This window comes from Indicator indicator, chromosome 28, assembly GCF_027791375.1.
Source record: "Indicator indicator isolate 239-I01 chromosome 28, UM_Iind_1.1, whole genome shotgun sequence".
NCBI classification, from domain to species: domain Eukaryota; kingdom Metazoa; phylum Chordata; class Aves; order Piciformes; family Indicatoridae; genus Indicator; species Indicator indicator.
Genome location: NC_072037.1, coordinates 12444988 through 12461160, shown reverse-complemented (window position 1 = coordinate 12461160; position 16173 = coordinate 12444988). Strand labels below are relative to the sequence as shown.

The 16173-nt window shown below is 49.7% G+C and overlaps 1 protein-coding gene across 1 annotated transcript in view; it reads left to right on the top strand.

Annotated features, from left to right (window-relative positions):
• NUP214 (nucleoporin 214) overlaps positions 1 to 16173 on the top strand; it is a 47839-nt gene that overhangs the window by 13899 nt on the left and 17767 nt on the right. The window contains exons 15-27 of the mRNA XM_054393636.1: positions 185 to 274; positions 688 to 837; positions 1053 to 1211; positions 4731 to 4834; positions 5758 to 5940; positions 6664 to 6749; positions 6854 to 6937; positions 7296 to 7541; positions 8498 to 8659; positions 9578 to 9689; positions 12897 to 12972; positions 13657 to 13765; positions 15638 to 15740. Of these exons, the coding sequence (XP_054249611.1) occupies positions 185 to 274; positions 688 to 837; positions 1053 to 1211; positions 4731 to 4834; positions 5758 to 5940; positions 6664 to 6749; positions 6854 to 6937; positions 7296 to 7541; positions 8498 to 8659; positions 9578 to 9689; positions 12897 to 12972; positions 13657 to 13765; positions 15638 to 15740 (1664 nt within the window). The remainder of the gene's footprint in view (positions 1 to 184; positions 275 to 687; positions 838 to 1052; positions 1212 to 4730; positions 4835 to 5757; positions 5941 to 6663; positions 6750 to 6853; positions 6938 to 7295; positions 7542 to 8497; positions 8660 to 9577; positions 9690 to 12896; positions 12973 to 13656; positions 13766 to 15637; positions 15741 to 16173) is intronic.

The window sequence follows — 16173 nt, the reverse complement described above, 5'->3', positions numbered from 1 at the left end:
AAGGTGAGGCTCCACAAGGCTCTGAGCAGCCTGCTCTGGTGGAGGATGTCCCTGCTGAGTGCAGGGGGGTTGGACTGGCTGAGCTTTGGAGGTCCCTTCCAACCCAAACCATTCTATGATTTTATGATTCTCTATATCCCTAATACTGTGGGATTTTTCTTTCATGGTTTTGTTTTTGTTTCAGGGCAAATCAGCAGTTCCCAGCACAGCTTTGGAGAAGCAGACCCACCAGTGGAAGGACTCAGACCCTGTCATAGCAGGAATCAGAGAGGAGGTGAGATTTGTTTCAAGCAGTTTCCCTCAGTTTGTGGAAGCTGTGAGCCCAGTGTGTAGGTTCCCAGACTCTTCTCTTCAGCTCACCTGTGTTCTGATGGTCTCTCTCAGAGTCTAGGAATGGGAATGGATTTATTGTTTTTTTTTCCCCCAAGATAATCAGCCTGGTTTGGAGTTGGCATTGGTGCCCTGTTCAGCTGTCTGTGATTGCAGTTGCTGTGCTAGCAAAGCTGAGTGTTCTTTCCTGTTAATATTCCAGAAGAATTTCCTGCTTTGGCTGCAGGCTGACAAGCATTTGTCTTGTAGTAGAAACACTGTTTCAGAGCTGCTCCATTTGTTGCAGACCCTACTGTGTCTCAGTGGCTGCCCTGCTGTGTCTCAAAGGCTGCACTTTCTTCTTCCTTGACTTTGTAGATTGCACATTTTCAGAAGGAGATGGAGGAGCTGAAGGCCAGGAGCTCCAAAGCCTGTTTCCAAGTTGGGACTCCAGAGGAAATGAAGATGTTGAGGACTGAGTCAGATGATCTTCACACTTTCCTCTTGGAGATCAAAGAGACCACAGAGGTGAGCAGTGTCTTCAAACTGCTGAGCTCCTCAGCATTTCCTCACCTGTTGTTGCTGCTAAAGCTGACCTGGGTGGCACCCCTGAGCTGCAGCTTTACTGGGAGGGTGACTTCTGTGTTGGTGCTGTCAGGCAGCTGCTTGCACAAGTCCCTGTGCTGGAGGTGGCAGTGAGAAAAATGTTATTTTTGACCCTTGTCCATCTCTTCTATTGGCAGTCACTTCATGGAGATATTAGCATTCTGAAGACAACCTTGCTGGAGGGATTTGCAGGGGTGGAAGAGGCTAAAGAACAGAATAATCAGAGTCGTGGCTCAGGGTATTTGCACTTACTCTATAAGAAACCTTTGGATCCCAAGAGTGAGGCACAGCTGCAGGTATGAAGCATGTCAACCAGCCTCTAATTTTAGTTAAAATGAAACAGGCTTTTGTGTGCCACTGCCCAGCAGGTGTGCTCTGCCCAAGCTTTGTTTTGCATGAGTTTGCAAGACCTGCTGAAAATGGCCCTCCTAAAGCTCCTCTGTGGTGGTGTCACTTGCAGTGATGATTCCAAACTCCTGTAGGGAAGTAGATCACCTGAGGCCCAGCTCTGCCCTGGGCTTAGAAGAGAGAGGCCCAGCTCTGCCCTGGGCTTAGAAGAGAGGGGCCCAGCTCTGCCCTGGGCTTAGAAGAGAGGGGCCCAGCTCTGCCCTGGGCTTAGAAGAGAGGGGCCCAGCTCTGCCCTGGGCTTAGAAGAGAGGGGCCCAGCTCTGCCCTGGGCTTAGAAGAGAGGGGCCCAGCTCTGCCCTGGGCTTAGAAGAGAGGGGCCCAGCTCTGCCCTGGGCTTAGAAGAGAGGGGCCCAGCTCTGCCCTGGGCTTAGAAGAGAGGGGCCCAGCTCTGCCCTGGGCTTAGAAGAGAGGGGCCCAGCTCTGCCCTGGGCTTAGAAGAGAGGGGCCCAGCTCTGCCCTGGGCTTAGAAGAGAGGGGCCCAGCTCTGCCCTGGGCTTAGAAGAGAGGGGCCCAGCTCTGCCCTGGGCTTAGAAGAGAGGGGCCCAGCTCTGCCCTGGGCTTAGAAGAGAGGGGCCCAGCTCTGCCCTGGGCTTAGAAGAGAGGGGCCCAGCTCTGCCCTGGGCTTAGAAGAGAGGGGCCCAGCTCTGCCCTGGGCTTAGAAGAGAGGGGCCCAGCTCTGCCCTGGGCTTAGAAGAGAGGGGCCCAGCTCTGCCCTGGGCTTAGAAGAGAGGGGCCCAGCTCTGCCCTGGGCTTAGAAGAGAGGGGCCCAGCTCTGCCCTGGGCTTAGAAGAGAGGGGCCCAGCTCTGCCCTGGGCTTAGAAGAGAGGGGCCCAGCTCTGCCCTGGGCTTAGAAGAGAGGGGCCCAGCTCTGCCCTGGGCTTAGAAGAGAGGGGCCCAGCTCTGCCCTGGGCTTAGAAGAGAGGGGCCCAGCTCTGCCCTGGGCTTAGAAGAGAGGGGCCCAGCTCTGCCCTGGGCTTAGAAGAGAGGGGCCCAGCTCTGCCCTGGGCTTAGAAGAGAGGGGCCCAGCTCTGCCCTGGGCTTAGAAGAGAGGGGCCCAGCTCTGCCCTGGGCTTAGAAGAGAGGGGCCCAGCTCTGCCCTGGGCTTAGAAGAGAGGGGCCCAGCTCTGCCCTGGGCTTAGAAGAGAGGGGCCCAGCTCTGCCCTGGGCTTAGAAGAGAGGGGCCCAGCTCTGCCCTGGGCTTAGAAGAGAGGGGCCCAGCTCTGCCCTGGGCTTAGAAGAGAGGGGCCCAGCTCTGCCCTGGGCTTAGAAGAGAGGGGCCCAGCTCTGCCCTGGGCTTAGAAGAGAGGGGCCCAGCTCTGCCCTGGGCTTAGAAGAGAGGGGCCCAGCTCTGCCCTGGGCTTAGAAGAGAGGGGCCCAGCTCTGCCCTGGGCTTAGAAGGTGACTCTTGCCATCCTGTTCCTTCCCCTTCTGGAGTGTTTGCTCAGGGATTTCAGTGAGGAGAATGTGGTCTGGGTTGTTTGTTGGTTTTTTTGTTTGTTTTTTTTTTTGTTTTTTTCTTTTCCCCAGTACTTTGTAGAAGAGTTGTTGGAATTATTTTTATCTCCAGCAAGTGTCTTCTGGAACAATTTGATGCTTTATTATGACTTGCAGGATGGTGTGGTTAATTTCGTGGCTGGTGGAGCACAAAGCCAGATGAGATTCTAAAAGCTGGAGCACAAAGGGAAATAACCAGCAGTAGATAAAGAGGCTTTCAGAGAGATGAAAGAAAGGAGGAGTGAAGCCCTCTTTGTTACAGCCCTGGTGATGAGAGGGCTATTTAACCCTAAGCTAAAGGAGTGAATATGCCTTGCAAATCAGATTTGGTCTTTTCTCCACTGCTAGGTTCCCCTCCAGAAGTTTGCCAAGCTGGCTGGAGGCATAGCTGAATGTCCTCTTGGTTACAGACAGTTACTAGAGTTCAGCTGACTGGAAGTCATCTCTTTTAGGACTGATCTCTCATCTTCACCTGAATTCTGTGGATGGATTCACTGCTAACTGTGTGCCTGCTTTATGTCCTTGATGCTTGTGGCTTCAGAGGGATGATCTTGAAATGCTTGTGTCAGTGCTCTGGAGAGAGGATGATGAGGAAAGGATTCATGGAATGGTTTGGTTTGGAAGGAACCTTAAAGATTATTCAATTCCAACCCCCTGCCATGGGCAGGGACTCCTCCCACCAGCCCAGGTTGCTCAAGGCCTCATCCAGCCTGGCCTTGAACACCTCCAAGGAGGGGACAGCCACAACCTCCCTGGGCAACCTGTTCCAGTGTCTCACCACCTTCACTCTAAAGAATTTCTTCCTAATCTCCAGTCTCAATCTGCCCTCCTCAAGGATCACAGGGTGGGAGAGAAGTGGCAGTGGATTGGAATGGAAGGAAAGAGCTTCCAGGCCTTGAACAATCAAGTTGAGGTGTCCCTGCCCATGGCAGGGGGATTGCAGCAAATCTCTGAGGTCCCTTTCAACCTGAGCCATTCTAGGACTCTGTGTGAAAGGAAACCTGTGCTGTGTGGCACTGATGCAGGAGCAGGACTAGCTCTGGTCTCAGGCTGTGTTTCTCAGGTTAGTTTCCTGCTGTATCTTGAGAACAGTTGCAGTTGTTTCCCCTCACCCTCCCCCAAAGCTGTGTTGCTTTTGGCTGTTCCTCCTCTCTACTGGAGGAAGCATTCTGTTGGGATGAGCTGAAACCAACCACACTTTCCATTGGCCTTTTATGAGAGCAGAGACCAAGACATGTTCATGCCAGACAGGCTGGAGGGATGACAGCACTGAGACCAAGCCCTGGTTTGGTTTAGGGAGCAGAGCTTGGAGCCAGAGCTCTCTCTGGCTTAGTTGTGCCACTTGTGCAACTCTGTGGTTGTGGCTCAGTCTCTTTACTCCCTGTGCTTTGCTTTTTCTTTCCTACCTATAAAAATCCAGTGAATTCCTTGCCTTAATCTGGGAGTTGTGAGCATTTGTTGAATGCTTTCATGAATCATAGCCTGTGAGGGCTGCTGTCCCAGAGCCATGTGAACAGCCTGCAGAGCTTTGATCACCTTTTAATTGTCAGAAGTTTCAACATTGTAAAGTGGGAGCAAATGACTCAAGGCTCTGGAAAAGAGATCTGAATTGAGGCTTGTTTTGTATAATGGCTGATGTTTGTAAACCCTTTTCTGGAACGTTTTGCAAATATTATGGGAAGTGCTGTTTCTACTTGAGAGCTGAGGTGAAATTCCCAAGCTGAGCCCTGTGGGCACCCTGTGAGTGCTGAGCTGTGTTGGGTTCTGTCATGCTGATAAAAATTCCCAGGGCAAGGAATATGGGGAAAGTGCTGCCTGGCTTGGACTGAAGGAACTGGAAGGATCTGCAGCTTCTTGAACTGAAACTGAGTTTTCTGAAGTGAATTAAAAGCTGACTCCACTTTGTATGGCAGGAGATCCGCCGCCTGCACCAGTATGTGAAGTTTGCTGTGCAGGATGTGAATGATGTCCTGGACCTGGAGTGGGATCGGCACCTGGAGCAGAAGAGGAAGCAGAAGTGAGTAACTGGAATGCAGAATAACTGTGAGGAACAGAGAATCATGAATGCTTTGGTTTGGGGGGGACCTTAAGGATTATCTAATTCCAGCCCCCTGCCGTGGGCAGGGACACATCCTCCTAGACCAGGTTGCTCCATCCAGCCTGGCTTTGAACACTTCCAGGCTTGGAGCCTTTACAGTATCTCTGAGCAACCTGTTCAACCAAGCAGACAAAAGCCATTTTCTGTTAAACATCATGAGGTTTTTCCCAGAGGTCTCAGAATAAAGCTGGACTAAGACACTTCACGAGAGCAACAGGTTTGGCTTTGTGCATCTTACAAGCTGGGTGGCTCTCTGTGTGCAGTTAAGTAGTGCTTCTAGCAAAGAAAAACCAACTGTCAAATAACCTTTGTAGACACCAAATGCATCCATTGGTGGTAGCTAATGACACCTAATGAATAAAACATAGATTCATAGAATTGTCAGGGTTGGAAGGGACCTGAAGGATCATCCAGTTCCAACCCCCCTGCTATGGACAGGGACACCTCACACTAGATCAGGTTGCTCAGAGCCACATCCAGCCTGGCCTTAAAAACCTCCAGGGATGAGGCTTCCACCACCTCCCTGGGAAACCTGTTCCAGTGTCTCACCACCCTCATGGGGAAGAATTTCACCCTAACATCCAACCTGAATCTACCCATTTCTGTTTTGTTCCATTCCCCCTAGTCCTGACCCCCTAATCTTGCAGTCAGTGAGCTAAAGGAATAAACCTGCAGCACATCCAATGGAGAAATACATTTGGGATGATCTGAGCTGCTTTGGGGGTGTCAAACCAAACCACTTCTGACCTCGTGGAGTTTTAAGTAGAAGCAGTAAACTGCTCTCAGCTTGTGGTCAGGTATCTGAAATGGTCCTTACCCTTCTCTTGATCTGCTGTCCTAAGGCGGCTGCTGGTTCCTGAGCGAGAGACTTTGTTCAACACCCTGGCCAACAACAGGGAGATCATCAATCAGCAGAGGAAGAGGCTCAACCACCTGGTCAACAGCCTGCAGCAGCTCCGCCTCTACAATCAGACATCTCAGTGGAGTGTTCCCACTGAGACATCTTCTTTCAGCAGTGCTCAAAGGTACATCAAACACCCTGAGTGGTGCTGGTGCTCCTCTCTTGCAGTGCACAAGGGTTCAGCCTCCAGAGCGATGCGTGCTGGGTGTGGGGTAGGGCTAGGTAATAGGATCAGAGACTGGTTTGGGTTGGAAGGGACTTTAAGGATCATCTAGATCCAATTTCCCTGCCCTGGGCAAGGACACCTCCCACCAGCCCAGGTTGCTCAGGGCCTCATTCAACCTGCCTTGAACACCTCCAGAGATGGGACAGCCACAGCCTCCCTGGGCAACCTGTTCCAGTATGTCCCTACCCTCACTGTCACGAATCTCTTCCTAATCTCCAGTCTAGATTTACCCTCCTCAAAACAGAATCATAGAATGGTTTGGGTTGGAAGGGAAGTAGAGAAGCTCATTGGTTATATTCTGTGACCCACTGTTGGATGCTGATCAGAAGTTTCCTCTACAGTGTATGGTTTTGGTAGCAAAGGGGATAATGGAGCTGCAGGCTGCTTGTCTGAGTTCAGGGGAGGAGGAGAATGGCTCTTAGAGCTTCCAAAGGAATGAAAGATGTCTGTGTTTAAATAGCACAGCATCTAGAGGAGCCAATTGTTCTTCCAGAGAAGCCAATGATTTTAGTGGCTCCTTTGGGCTCCTTTTTGTTCCTGCTGTGGTTTGCTTTTTACTGCTGCTGATGTGGTTTTTTGTGGTTTTTTTTTTTTTTTTTTGTTCCTGCTGTCTTGTCCCAGTTTTGACAATGACCTTGAAAGCCTTCGCAGTGCCTTGATGAAAACCACCCTGGAATCTCATACCAAACCTCTGCCTAAAGTACCTGGTAATGTGTTCTTTCCCCTTGGCATTCACACCATAGATGTGGATTACTTCTGGTTTTGACTTGCAGTTTGATTGTAGACTAATAAATGTCTTTGGCTTTTCCAGCTAAACTATCCCCTGTGAAACAGACACAGCTGAGGAATTTCCTAGCCAAGAGGAAAACTCCACCAGTTAGGTCTACAGCTCCAGGTAAAGCTTTTAGTCACCCTAGAGGCCTGAAATGCATTCCAGGAGGGTGACTTTGCTGCTGTGGGAATCAGTCCTGAACTTACCTTTTGGTTTCTCACTCCTCAATCCCTCCTTCTCATTTCCTGTTCCTCCATCTGCTCTCAGTAAGGATTTCCTTCAGTTACCACCTTGTTGGAGGGTGCCTTTCCTGGCAGTTAAGAGCTGACATCCTCTCAATGCAGGATTACAACAAGCAGGATAAAAGCAAAAGCATCCTAAAAGAGGCTGTCTCTGTCCTGGCTGCTAGGCTGGCTGGTTAGAGGGTGGTTCCCTCACCTTAACCCCCCCCCGCCCCATGACTTTGTTTCTGACACTGCAGCAAGTTTGTCCAGATCTGCCTTCCTGTCTACAAGATACTATGAAGATTTGGATGAAGTCAGCTCAACCTCCTCAGTTTCCCAGTCACTGGAGAATGAAGATTCACAGGCAGTGGACCAGGAAGAAGAGGCTGCTCCAGCCCCAGTCCCACGTCATGCTCCCGTGGTCCGAACTCCCTCTGTCCAGCCTGGTTTGATGGCCCAGTCCCCATCCTTTGGGAAGCAGCACCTCTCCCTGGGTACTTTGTGTGAGTTGTCTTTGCAGTCTCTTTCCTATTTTGCATGTGGTGGTCTTGGTATCTGTAACCACTGTGTCCACTGCCAGTGCTTCAGGTCCTGGAAAGGTGAGATTGCAGGATGCAGATTGACACTGCTAGGTCTCCAGAAGCAGTTTAGAGTAGCACTGAATTCTGATGGACTTCAGCTAAGAGCACTGAAGTATCTTGGCTCATTGACTGTGGGTTTCTGGCAGCCTGTTTCTTTCAGGTGGCACTGACCATCAGGAGCATTTTGTCTTCCTTTGGTAATTTGCCTTAAGTGTATGCCATCACTTCTTAAAATATTACCCAAAGACTAGGAGACTGAAGCACTCTGCTGCATTTGTTGTGGCCAGGGTTGGGAGTTCTGAGCCCAGTGAGTCACTCTAAGAACTATATTTCCATACAGCTCTCCCTGTGTGAGAGAGGTTTTTGTTCTCTCTGTAGCCAGATCAAAAAATGAGATGTCAGCTATAGTGTCTGTAACAGCAACCTGAAACTCCTCTCATGCTTGGAAATGGCAGCTACTGAGACTTGATGGATTGATGGGGATGTAGGAAAAAAAACAGTGGTCAGGCATTGGAACAAGCTGCCCAGGGAGGTGGTGGAGTCACCATTCCTGGAGCTGTTCAAGAAATGAGTAGATATAGCACTTTGGGACATGGTCTGGTGGTGGCTAGAAGGTTGGAGTTGATTTTAAGAGGTCTTTTCCGACCTTAATGATTCTATGATACAGAAACTGCCAGGGACAGGTTGGGTTGGGTTGGTTGAGAGGCCTGCACCTCAGCCTTGTCTGAAGGAAGCTCTGTACTTAGAGGAACCATAGCTCAGCAGCAGCTTTCAAGTCTCTCTGACCTGTAGAGCCCTAGTGGGCTGCAGTATTTTGGGGGTTGTAATATTCTGACTTTTTTAATCTTTTTTTTTTTTTTTTTTTTTTTTTTTTTTAGTGCCTACATCTTCCAACAGAATCATCCCACAAGGTGCAGACAGTACAATGCTTGCCACAAAGACTGTGAAACATGGAGCCCCTGCTCCCACTGTCACTGTTCCAGCACCACAGGCAGCTGCTGCTGCAGCTCTGAGGAGGCAGATGGCTAACCAGTCCCCAGGTAAAAGGATGGCTGAGTGCCCAAGTGACCTCTGAGCAGTGGAATGTGGCTGGCACAGGAATTCAGTGCTCTCAAAGGAGCTCATCACACAAAATGTGACACAGATTTGGTGCATCTCTGAGCCTACCCAGTGCTGCTTTGTCTTCCTGTATGCTGCTAGCACAAGATGCCTGAGAAGCTCCCACATTGCTTTCTCTGTACTTCTTCTTACCTGGGCAGTGGCAGAATTGCCCATGGCTCTCAGGAGATCTTGGCATGAGCACTGAGCTGTGTGCTCATGCAGAGCAGAGAATGTCCCTGCCCTCTGTTAGTAACTCTTCATTATTAACTGGGCAATTAAAGCTCTGGATGTGAAGCAGTTTTAATAGTGAAAAGCTAAAGGTGACCTGGTGAGTCTTGGGTCTGCTTGAAAGGTTTGCAGCTGGCAGGAGAAAGGTTCCCCAGGTCAAGCTTTTCTTGTTGGGTTTTGGACATTTCTCAGTGCTTGCCCAGTGCTGCAGCAGCAGTGCAGGAAAACAAACTGCAGTTACTGGCAGAGGAGTTGGATTCCTTTGTTCTCCTTGCCCAAGGAGAGCAGAAGTGCAGGAGGTGGCCTTGTGCCATGCATTCTGGCAGAGGTCAGAGTGTGACTGCAGAGGTCACTGCTGTCAGCCTCAGGTGTTACAAGGGAGGGAGGGGCAAGTGCTGCAGATGTTGGATTTGGTGAGGTACCAGGATTGTCCCAGCTCTGGGGGGAGGTGGCCACTTCAGGGACACCAAAGAAGGCTGAGATACCAAATGTCCTGGGCCAGACACACCACACACCTCAGAGAAACTTGGGTGGACTTCTGGAGTTGCTGACAGGCACCCCATGGAATGCAGTGCTGAGTGTGGGGCTCCTGCTCACCTTTTCCCTTGTTTGGGTTTTATTTCTTAAAGCTGTGAGCACCTCCCTGACTGAATCAACTCTGAAGAACGTTCCCCAGGTGGTGAATGTCCGGGAACTCAAGAGTGGTGGTGCTTTGACTCCTGCTGTCTCCACAGTCCTTGGGTGAGTGGGGGCTGCTCTTCCTTCTGCTGGCCTTCAGTAGCAGCTGCAGTAGGGGACATCAGCCTGTGGGGAGCAGCAGTGGTGTTCTGCACACTGCAAGGCCTCCAGTGGATGCAGTCAGAGAAGAATGGGTTTGTGGAATGAAAGGAAGAAAGATTTCTCTTTCCAGGTCATTCAAGGATTTGCTGATGCAAATTTGTCCTGAGCCAGTGAGGAGACCAGTGGTAGGTTCCTTCTCCATCAGCCTGTGAAATGCATTCTCGTGCAGCTTTCTTTTGGGGATCCAGTGGGTTTGCTGCTAATATGGATCTGGGATCCCTCCAGTCACTGCCTCTCTTCTGCCTCTTTCTGTGAGGGCAGTGCAGCCTTCTGGCACTGAGTGCAGTCTGTGGCCTTAAGCTGTCCAGATGTTTTTCTTTCTGTTTCCATCATCCATCACAGAGGGAACCTTCTCTGGGGTCATGCTTTTCCTGCCTGTCCTCAGACTCACCCCCTGAGGGGTGGAGAGCTGTGCTCTGGCTCTTCTGGAAACTTGGCTCAAACATTTTGACTGAAGCAGAGTTTTTGTTGAGTGTCCTTTAGGGCTGGTCACTTTGGAAAAAGAGCTGCAAGGTTGTTGCTCCTGATGAGTAAACTGGGAATGCTTTCTGCTGGTATTTAACCTTGAATTTGTGGGGCTATCTCCTGGCTTAGCTCTACCATTTGGCTTTCCTCCTGCTCTGCCTCCTACAGACAGCAACCAGCTCAGCTCATTCCAGAGATTTCTGCTTTATCACCCAGCTCTGTCACCAGCCACAGCATTGTCCTTTTCCTGGCATTGGCATGACCTTGAAGCTTTTTGCTTGAAGTTCCTACTGTTCCTTAAAGACCAAGACAATGCTTGGCCCTTTCTGGGCTGGGGAGGGAAGGGCACCACTGAAAACTCTGGGCAGAGATTGCCAGAAAGATGCCTAAAGTAGAATAAACTCAGCAGGTACCTCTGCTGCTGAGGCCACATGGAATTGTGATGCTTTATCCCCATAACTGTGAGCTATACCTGCAGCTCCTGGGCCCATTTCTGTTCTTAGAGTTCCAGAATGGTTTGGGTTGGAAGGGACCATGAAGATCATCCAGTTCCAAGCCTCTGCCATAGGCTGGGACACCTCCCACTAGCCCAGGTTGCTCAAGGCAGCATCACTTCTGTTTTCCATCCGTGTGTGTGTTCTTCACTGCCAAGGAGAGAAGCTGAAATTCTCTTGAAGCAGCTTCTCAAAGGGAACAGAGACTGAGAGTGGTGATGCTCAACTGACCTTAACATTTTACTTCATGCTTGCTTTTGCATTTCAGTTGTGAAGCTGTTTGGGAGCTTTCCACTTTATTTTCTCTTAGAAGAGATAAGGTGAGGGGGGAAAGGCAATGCTGCATCTTAGGAAAGTAACATTTTCAAACAGCTCTGCTTGGGAAGTGATGCTAAAAGCAGTGGTAGGACCAGGAAGGGTTCTCCACCCTTTGTTTCATCCAAACTGTGCTGGTAAAGAAGAGTCCTGGTTGTACCTGGACAGAGATGTGAGCAAGAGATAAGGTCTCTGAGATTGGCTCCCACTTGAGCTGCAGTTAAAGACCTGTCTTACTTGCAAGCAGTTTTAGCCTGGCAGTATTGATTGATCTCCCTGATTTACAGAGCACAGCCAGCTTGAGGTCTTGAAGGCTTTTTGCAGTCTTATTTTATAGCTGACCACATAAAAATGTGCTCTTTAAAAATTCTGCCCAAGTGAACTGTGCCTGCCACTCAAGATTCAGCACTCAGATCAACAGCATTCACCCAGCAGAGTTAATTCAGTGAGGTTTTTGCTTCTTCAGACATCCTGGCTCCCTTTTGCCACCACAGCACACTCCATGGCATGCTAAGCAGGAGTGATGGCTTGCAATTATCAGTTGTTCAGTGGCCTGTGTGCAAGTGGCCTGTGGCTGGGGTTTGGTGCAAAAAGAGCCTTTCTTTCCACAGCTCAGCTCACAGAATCATAGAATGGTTTGGGTTGGAAGGGACCTCCAAAGCTCAGCCAGTCCAACCCCCTGCACTCAGCAGGGACGTCCTCCACTAGAGCAGCTTGCTCACAATCTTGTGGAGCCTTACCTTGAATCCAGGGATGGAGCCTCAACACCTCCCTGGGCAACCTGTTGCAGTGTTCCAGCGCCCTCATGGTGGAGAACTTGTTCCTGACATCCAATCTAAATCTCCTTTTTAAAGCATTGTCCCACATCCTGTCACTGCAGGTCTTTGGTAACAGTCCCTCTGCAGCCTTCTTGTAGCCCCCTTCAGGTACTGGAAGGCTGTTCCAAGGTCTCTCTGGAGCCTTCTCTTCTCCAGGCTGAACAACCCCAGCTCCCTCAGCTGCCTCTCATAAGATTTGTCTTCAGACCCTTCAGCAGCTTTGGGAAGGCCTGGCCTGGGTCAGGATGGAAAGAGCCTGCTGGGGGAGGGGAAAAGGGGAAGAGAAAATGCAGGTAGTGCTGAATCTGAGCTGCTGACAGCTGCTGAACCTGGTGAGCTACAGGCTTGAGGAGATGGCAAAACTGGAAGGCTGTTCCCAGATCATGGTGACTTGGTCTGTACCCTGTAGGTAGGATGCTTCATCCCCTTCTGCAGCAGTGATCTGTGGGCTCTGATGTCCAAACTCCCAAGCTTATAACATGTGGGAGAGGTTAATTTGCTCACAGTTCTTACCATGGCTTCACTCAAGGCTGTGCTACGCTTCAAAAGCATGAAATGCTTCCAAGCTTTGTCTCCTTGCTCAGCATTTCAGAGCGTTGCATGTACTTGTCTGGGCTCCACACTAGAAAGGAAGCTTCTTAAATTTGTTATCCATTAGGCATAAAATTGTAATCCCTTTACCTGCTGATGTTTTTTTTTTTTTTTTTTTTTTTCCCCATCAACTCCCTGTGAAATAGAGAGGCCTTGAGACTCTTTGGAGACAGAAGTGTGAAGCAGCCTCAATCGCTTCAGTCTGGGGCTTTAAACACATTTGCAGCCTCCCTTTGTTAAATGTGGCTGATTCATTTAAGAGGTTTATTCTCTAATCAGATTTGGGCCTTTGGAGTTGTGTGTGGAATCCCTAATGGGGGGGGGAGGTTGGACAAGGCTTCTGGAAGCTGTGCTCTGAGAGGGGAGGAAGCCTTCTTGGAGCCTAATCTTTCCTTTAATGCTTTACTTTTTCTCTTCTTTTAAAGGTCCTCTGTACCCCACTCTGCAGCCCAGGCAGTCCACCAAGTTTTGACAGCTGTGGCTACAAATCAAGCTAAACAGGTTTGTCAATCCAGAGCCCTTTCCCTGGTGGAATGCTGTACCTGGTCATGCCCAGCACAGTTTGGGGCTTTCATTGTTCATGAACATCTAGAAAGGTTCATTTTCAGCTAACAATCTTTCCTCAGCTTGCCCTGTGTTCCTGGCAAACCATTTATTTACCTCTGGCCAGGAGCACCTCTTGTGTCTGGCCTTTTTTTTTTCCCCTCCTTTGAGGACTTACAGCTTTCTACTGGCCCCAGCCTTGCAGCCTTAAAGGTTGCAACTAACAACAAAGGAATCTCTGTTAGGTAGATAGACCTGAATGTCACCCCCCAAAAGAGTGTCAGGCAAGCAAGGGATAGAGTGGTTTATCCTATTTCTCTGCTCAAACCCTTTCTTACTGGTCAGCAAGCTGCTGGGTTTTCTGTCCATACATCAAAACACCATGCAGAGGACTTTGTCCCCTGGGATCATTGAGCTGTTACCCACAGAGCCTTGCTGGCCTCTGCAAGTTGAGTGTTGCCGTTGTGTTTCAGTGTCAAGACATAGAGCCCAAGACTGAAGGGCCCTTCAGGCACCTTGGCCACTTCAGGCACATTCCCCTAGTTTGTGTCACTGCATGACTCTCATAATGCCAGACCAAGGCCAGGGGGATCTCTGGTGGTGGACAGACTGCAGTGGCCTGAAGTGGTTTTGTGTTTTCAGACACCTCTGGCAAACTCCCTTAAGGGCCAGGCTCCACCTTCCTCAGCGTGTGCACCCTGTCCTATAGCATCCACAGCTGGGCCAGCATCACCTGGAAGCAAAATCTCAGGTAAGTTGTCTTTGGTGGAGGTGGAAGTAAGGCCTGGATGTCTCTTGCCACCTGTCAGGGTGCAGAAGACATTGAGGGGGAGTAAAAAGATCTTCCTCACTGAGAGGCTCTGTAGTGATCTTGAGGGAGGGAATTGGAAAAGGCAAAGTGCAGAAGATCAGGAGTGGTTCTGTAAACAGCTCTGGGCTTTGTCTCATTGCCTGCAGCTGGAATTCAGTGCTACAGCTCCTCCTTCAAAGTGGTGGGGTCAGGATGTAGAGCCCTCAACAAGCAGTGCTGAGAGCAGACCTACCAAAGGCTGCTGTGCTTCACCAGCAGGGCCAGAGCAGCCAGCTGTGCTGCTTTGGTTGCTAAACAAGATGATTTGTTGTGTTTGTGCAGGGAAGTGATCACATCCTGAAGTACCAGGAGTAGTTTATCCACACCTTGATGTCTGACTTGAACGTTTCCATTCCCAGGAGGACTCTGAATTAGCTTGAAATGAGGCAGTTGAGGTGCTGGGTCTGTTGGGCATGGGCTGTATGACCCTTTCCAAAGCCAGTTCAGACACTGGTCTGCTGAGCACAGCTGAGGAGCTTCTAAGGAAGGGAATGCAGAGATTCCATCCTTCAGTGCAAAGAGGGGAAGAGGAAATGCTTAGGGAAGCAAGGAATTGATTTTGAGTGTGTTAGCTAATGATGCTTGCATTGGACATGGCTTTGTAAGCCTCTTGCATAAGTGGCTGAAATCCATTTCTGTTGCTCTTCTGCCTTTAATCCTTGGATGTAGGCTGCCTCTTAGCCAGGGGGGGGGAAAAGCAATAAAAACAGCTGGGAATCAGATTTGGTTTGGCAAGTGCTTCTGAAAGTTTGGGTTATTGAAAATGTCAGCTCCTGAATTTGATAGAACTTCCTTTTTCTTTCCAAGAGGTGTTAATGAGAGATTACAGAAAGGAGTTCTTGATTATTGGAGGGGAGGGTTATTGGTTAATTTTTATTATCAAGATGATGACATCTCTCATTGCCCTTATCAGGAGTTCTTGCCTAAAACCTCCAAGTTCTTGCTAAAACCTTTGATTGGAGGTACTCTCTGATTTAAGACAAGAACATACATTTAATTTAACATCAATTCCTACATCCTCTGATGTTGTAACAGCAACAGGAATGTTTCTGCTTATTCCAGACCAGGTGTAAGTGACCAAAAAAAAAAAAAGCTTCCTTTCCAACTGGTTAAATCACAGCCCAGGTGTGTGGTCTGATAGTTGGGTGACTGTGCTGGTTTGAGGCCAGCCAGATCCTCTCTTGCCCTGAAAGGGACAAAAGAATGACACACGCAAACAGATTGGAGAGTGATGGAAAGTTTAAATGGAAAAGCAATTGGTGAAGCTACAAAAGACTACAAAGGATAGTGCCAAGAATATCCCAAAAGCATACAGAACCCCTCACAGAATTCCCAAAGGCTTCCCAATCCTTCCCTTCTCCCCACCTGAGGGTCTACCCAAACCCCCAGGGCTCTTTCTTCCCCCTCCCGCTGCTAGGCAAGTCTCAGGCTGGCCAGGTCTGAGACTGCCCCCCCTCCATTCTCCTCCTGGCATTAGGCCTAGACAGGCCTAAGAGGCCTTGAGGATACTCCCCCGGCATTACCCGATAAGAGAGGACATCTCCCGTGGGAGCAGAGGGAAGAAAGAGGAAGAGAATGACTCTGCAGATGGCCTTATAGGGCGCAGGATTTATGGGTAGAAATACGTCGTTTCCTGTGTCCACCCCTCTGGGTGGGCACCCAGGACACCAGAGGTGTATCTCATGCAGCAGTGGCAGGGGGCACCCAGCCCAAACTGCCACATTGACAAAGTGCTTTTCACTCTACTGTAATAATTCTTCTTGTAACTTACAGGACAAGGGACAGTGAAAACAGTTACAGCTGTGACTTCTACAACTCCATCAGTACCAGCCACAACTGCACAGCTGAACAAGGCCTTCTCCTTTACTTCTGCAGGGTCTGTATGAGCCTTAGGCTTTCTTTGTGGTTAATGTTAAAGATGAGCTTTGGCTGTTGCAGTGCTGCCTACAAGCTGATAAAACTGTAAAAGTCAGGCTGAAAGAATTGGGGTTGTTCAGCCTGCAGAAGAGAGAAGGCTCCTTAGGGAGGGAGACCTTAGAGCTGCATTTCAGTATCTGAAGGGAACCTATGGGAAGGTTGGGGAGGGGCTGTGGGGGATAGGACAAGGGGCAAGGGTTTGAATCTGGAACAGGGCAGGTTTAGGTTGGACATCAGGAGGAAGTTCTGCACAGTGAGGGTGGTGACACTGGAATAGGTTGTGCAGGTCTGTGGTTGAGGCTCCATCCCTGGAGACATTCAAGATCAGATTTGCTGTGGCCCTGTGCAGCCTGCTGTAGTTGGTGTCCCTGCTGACTGCAGGGGGTTGGACA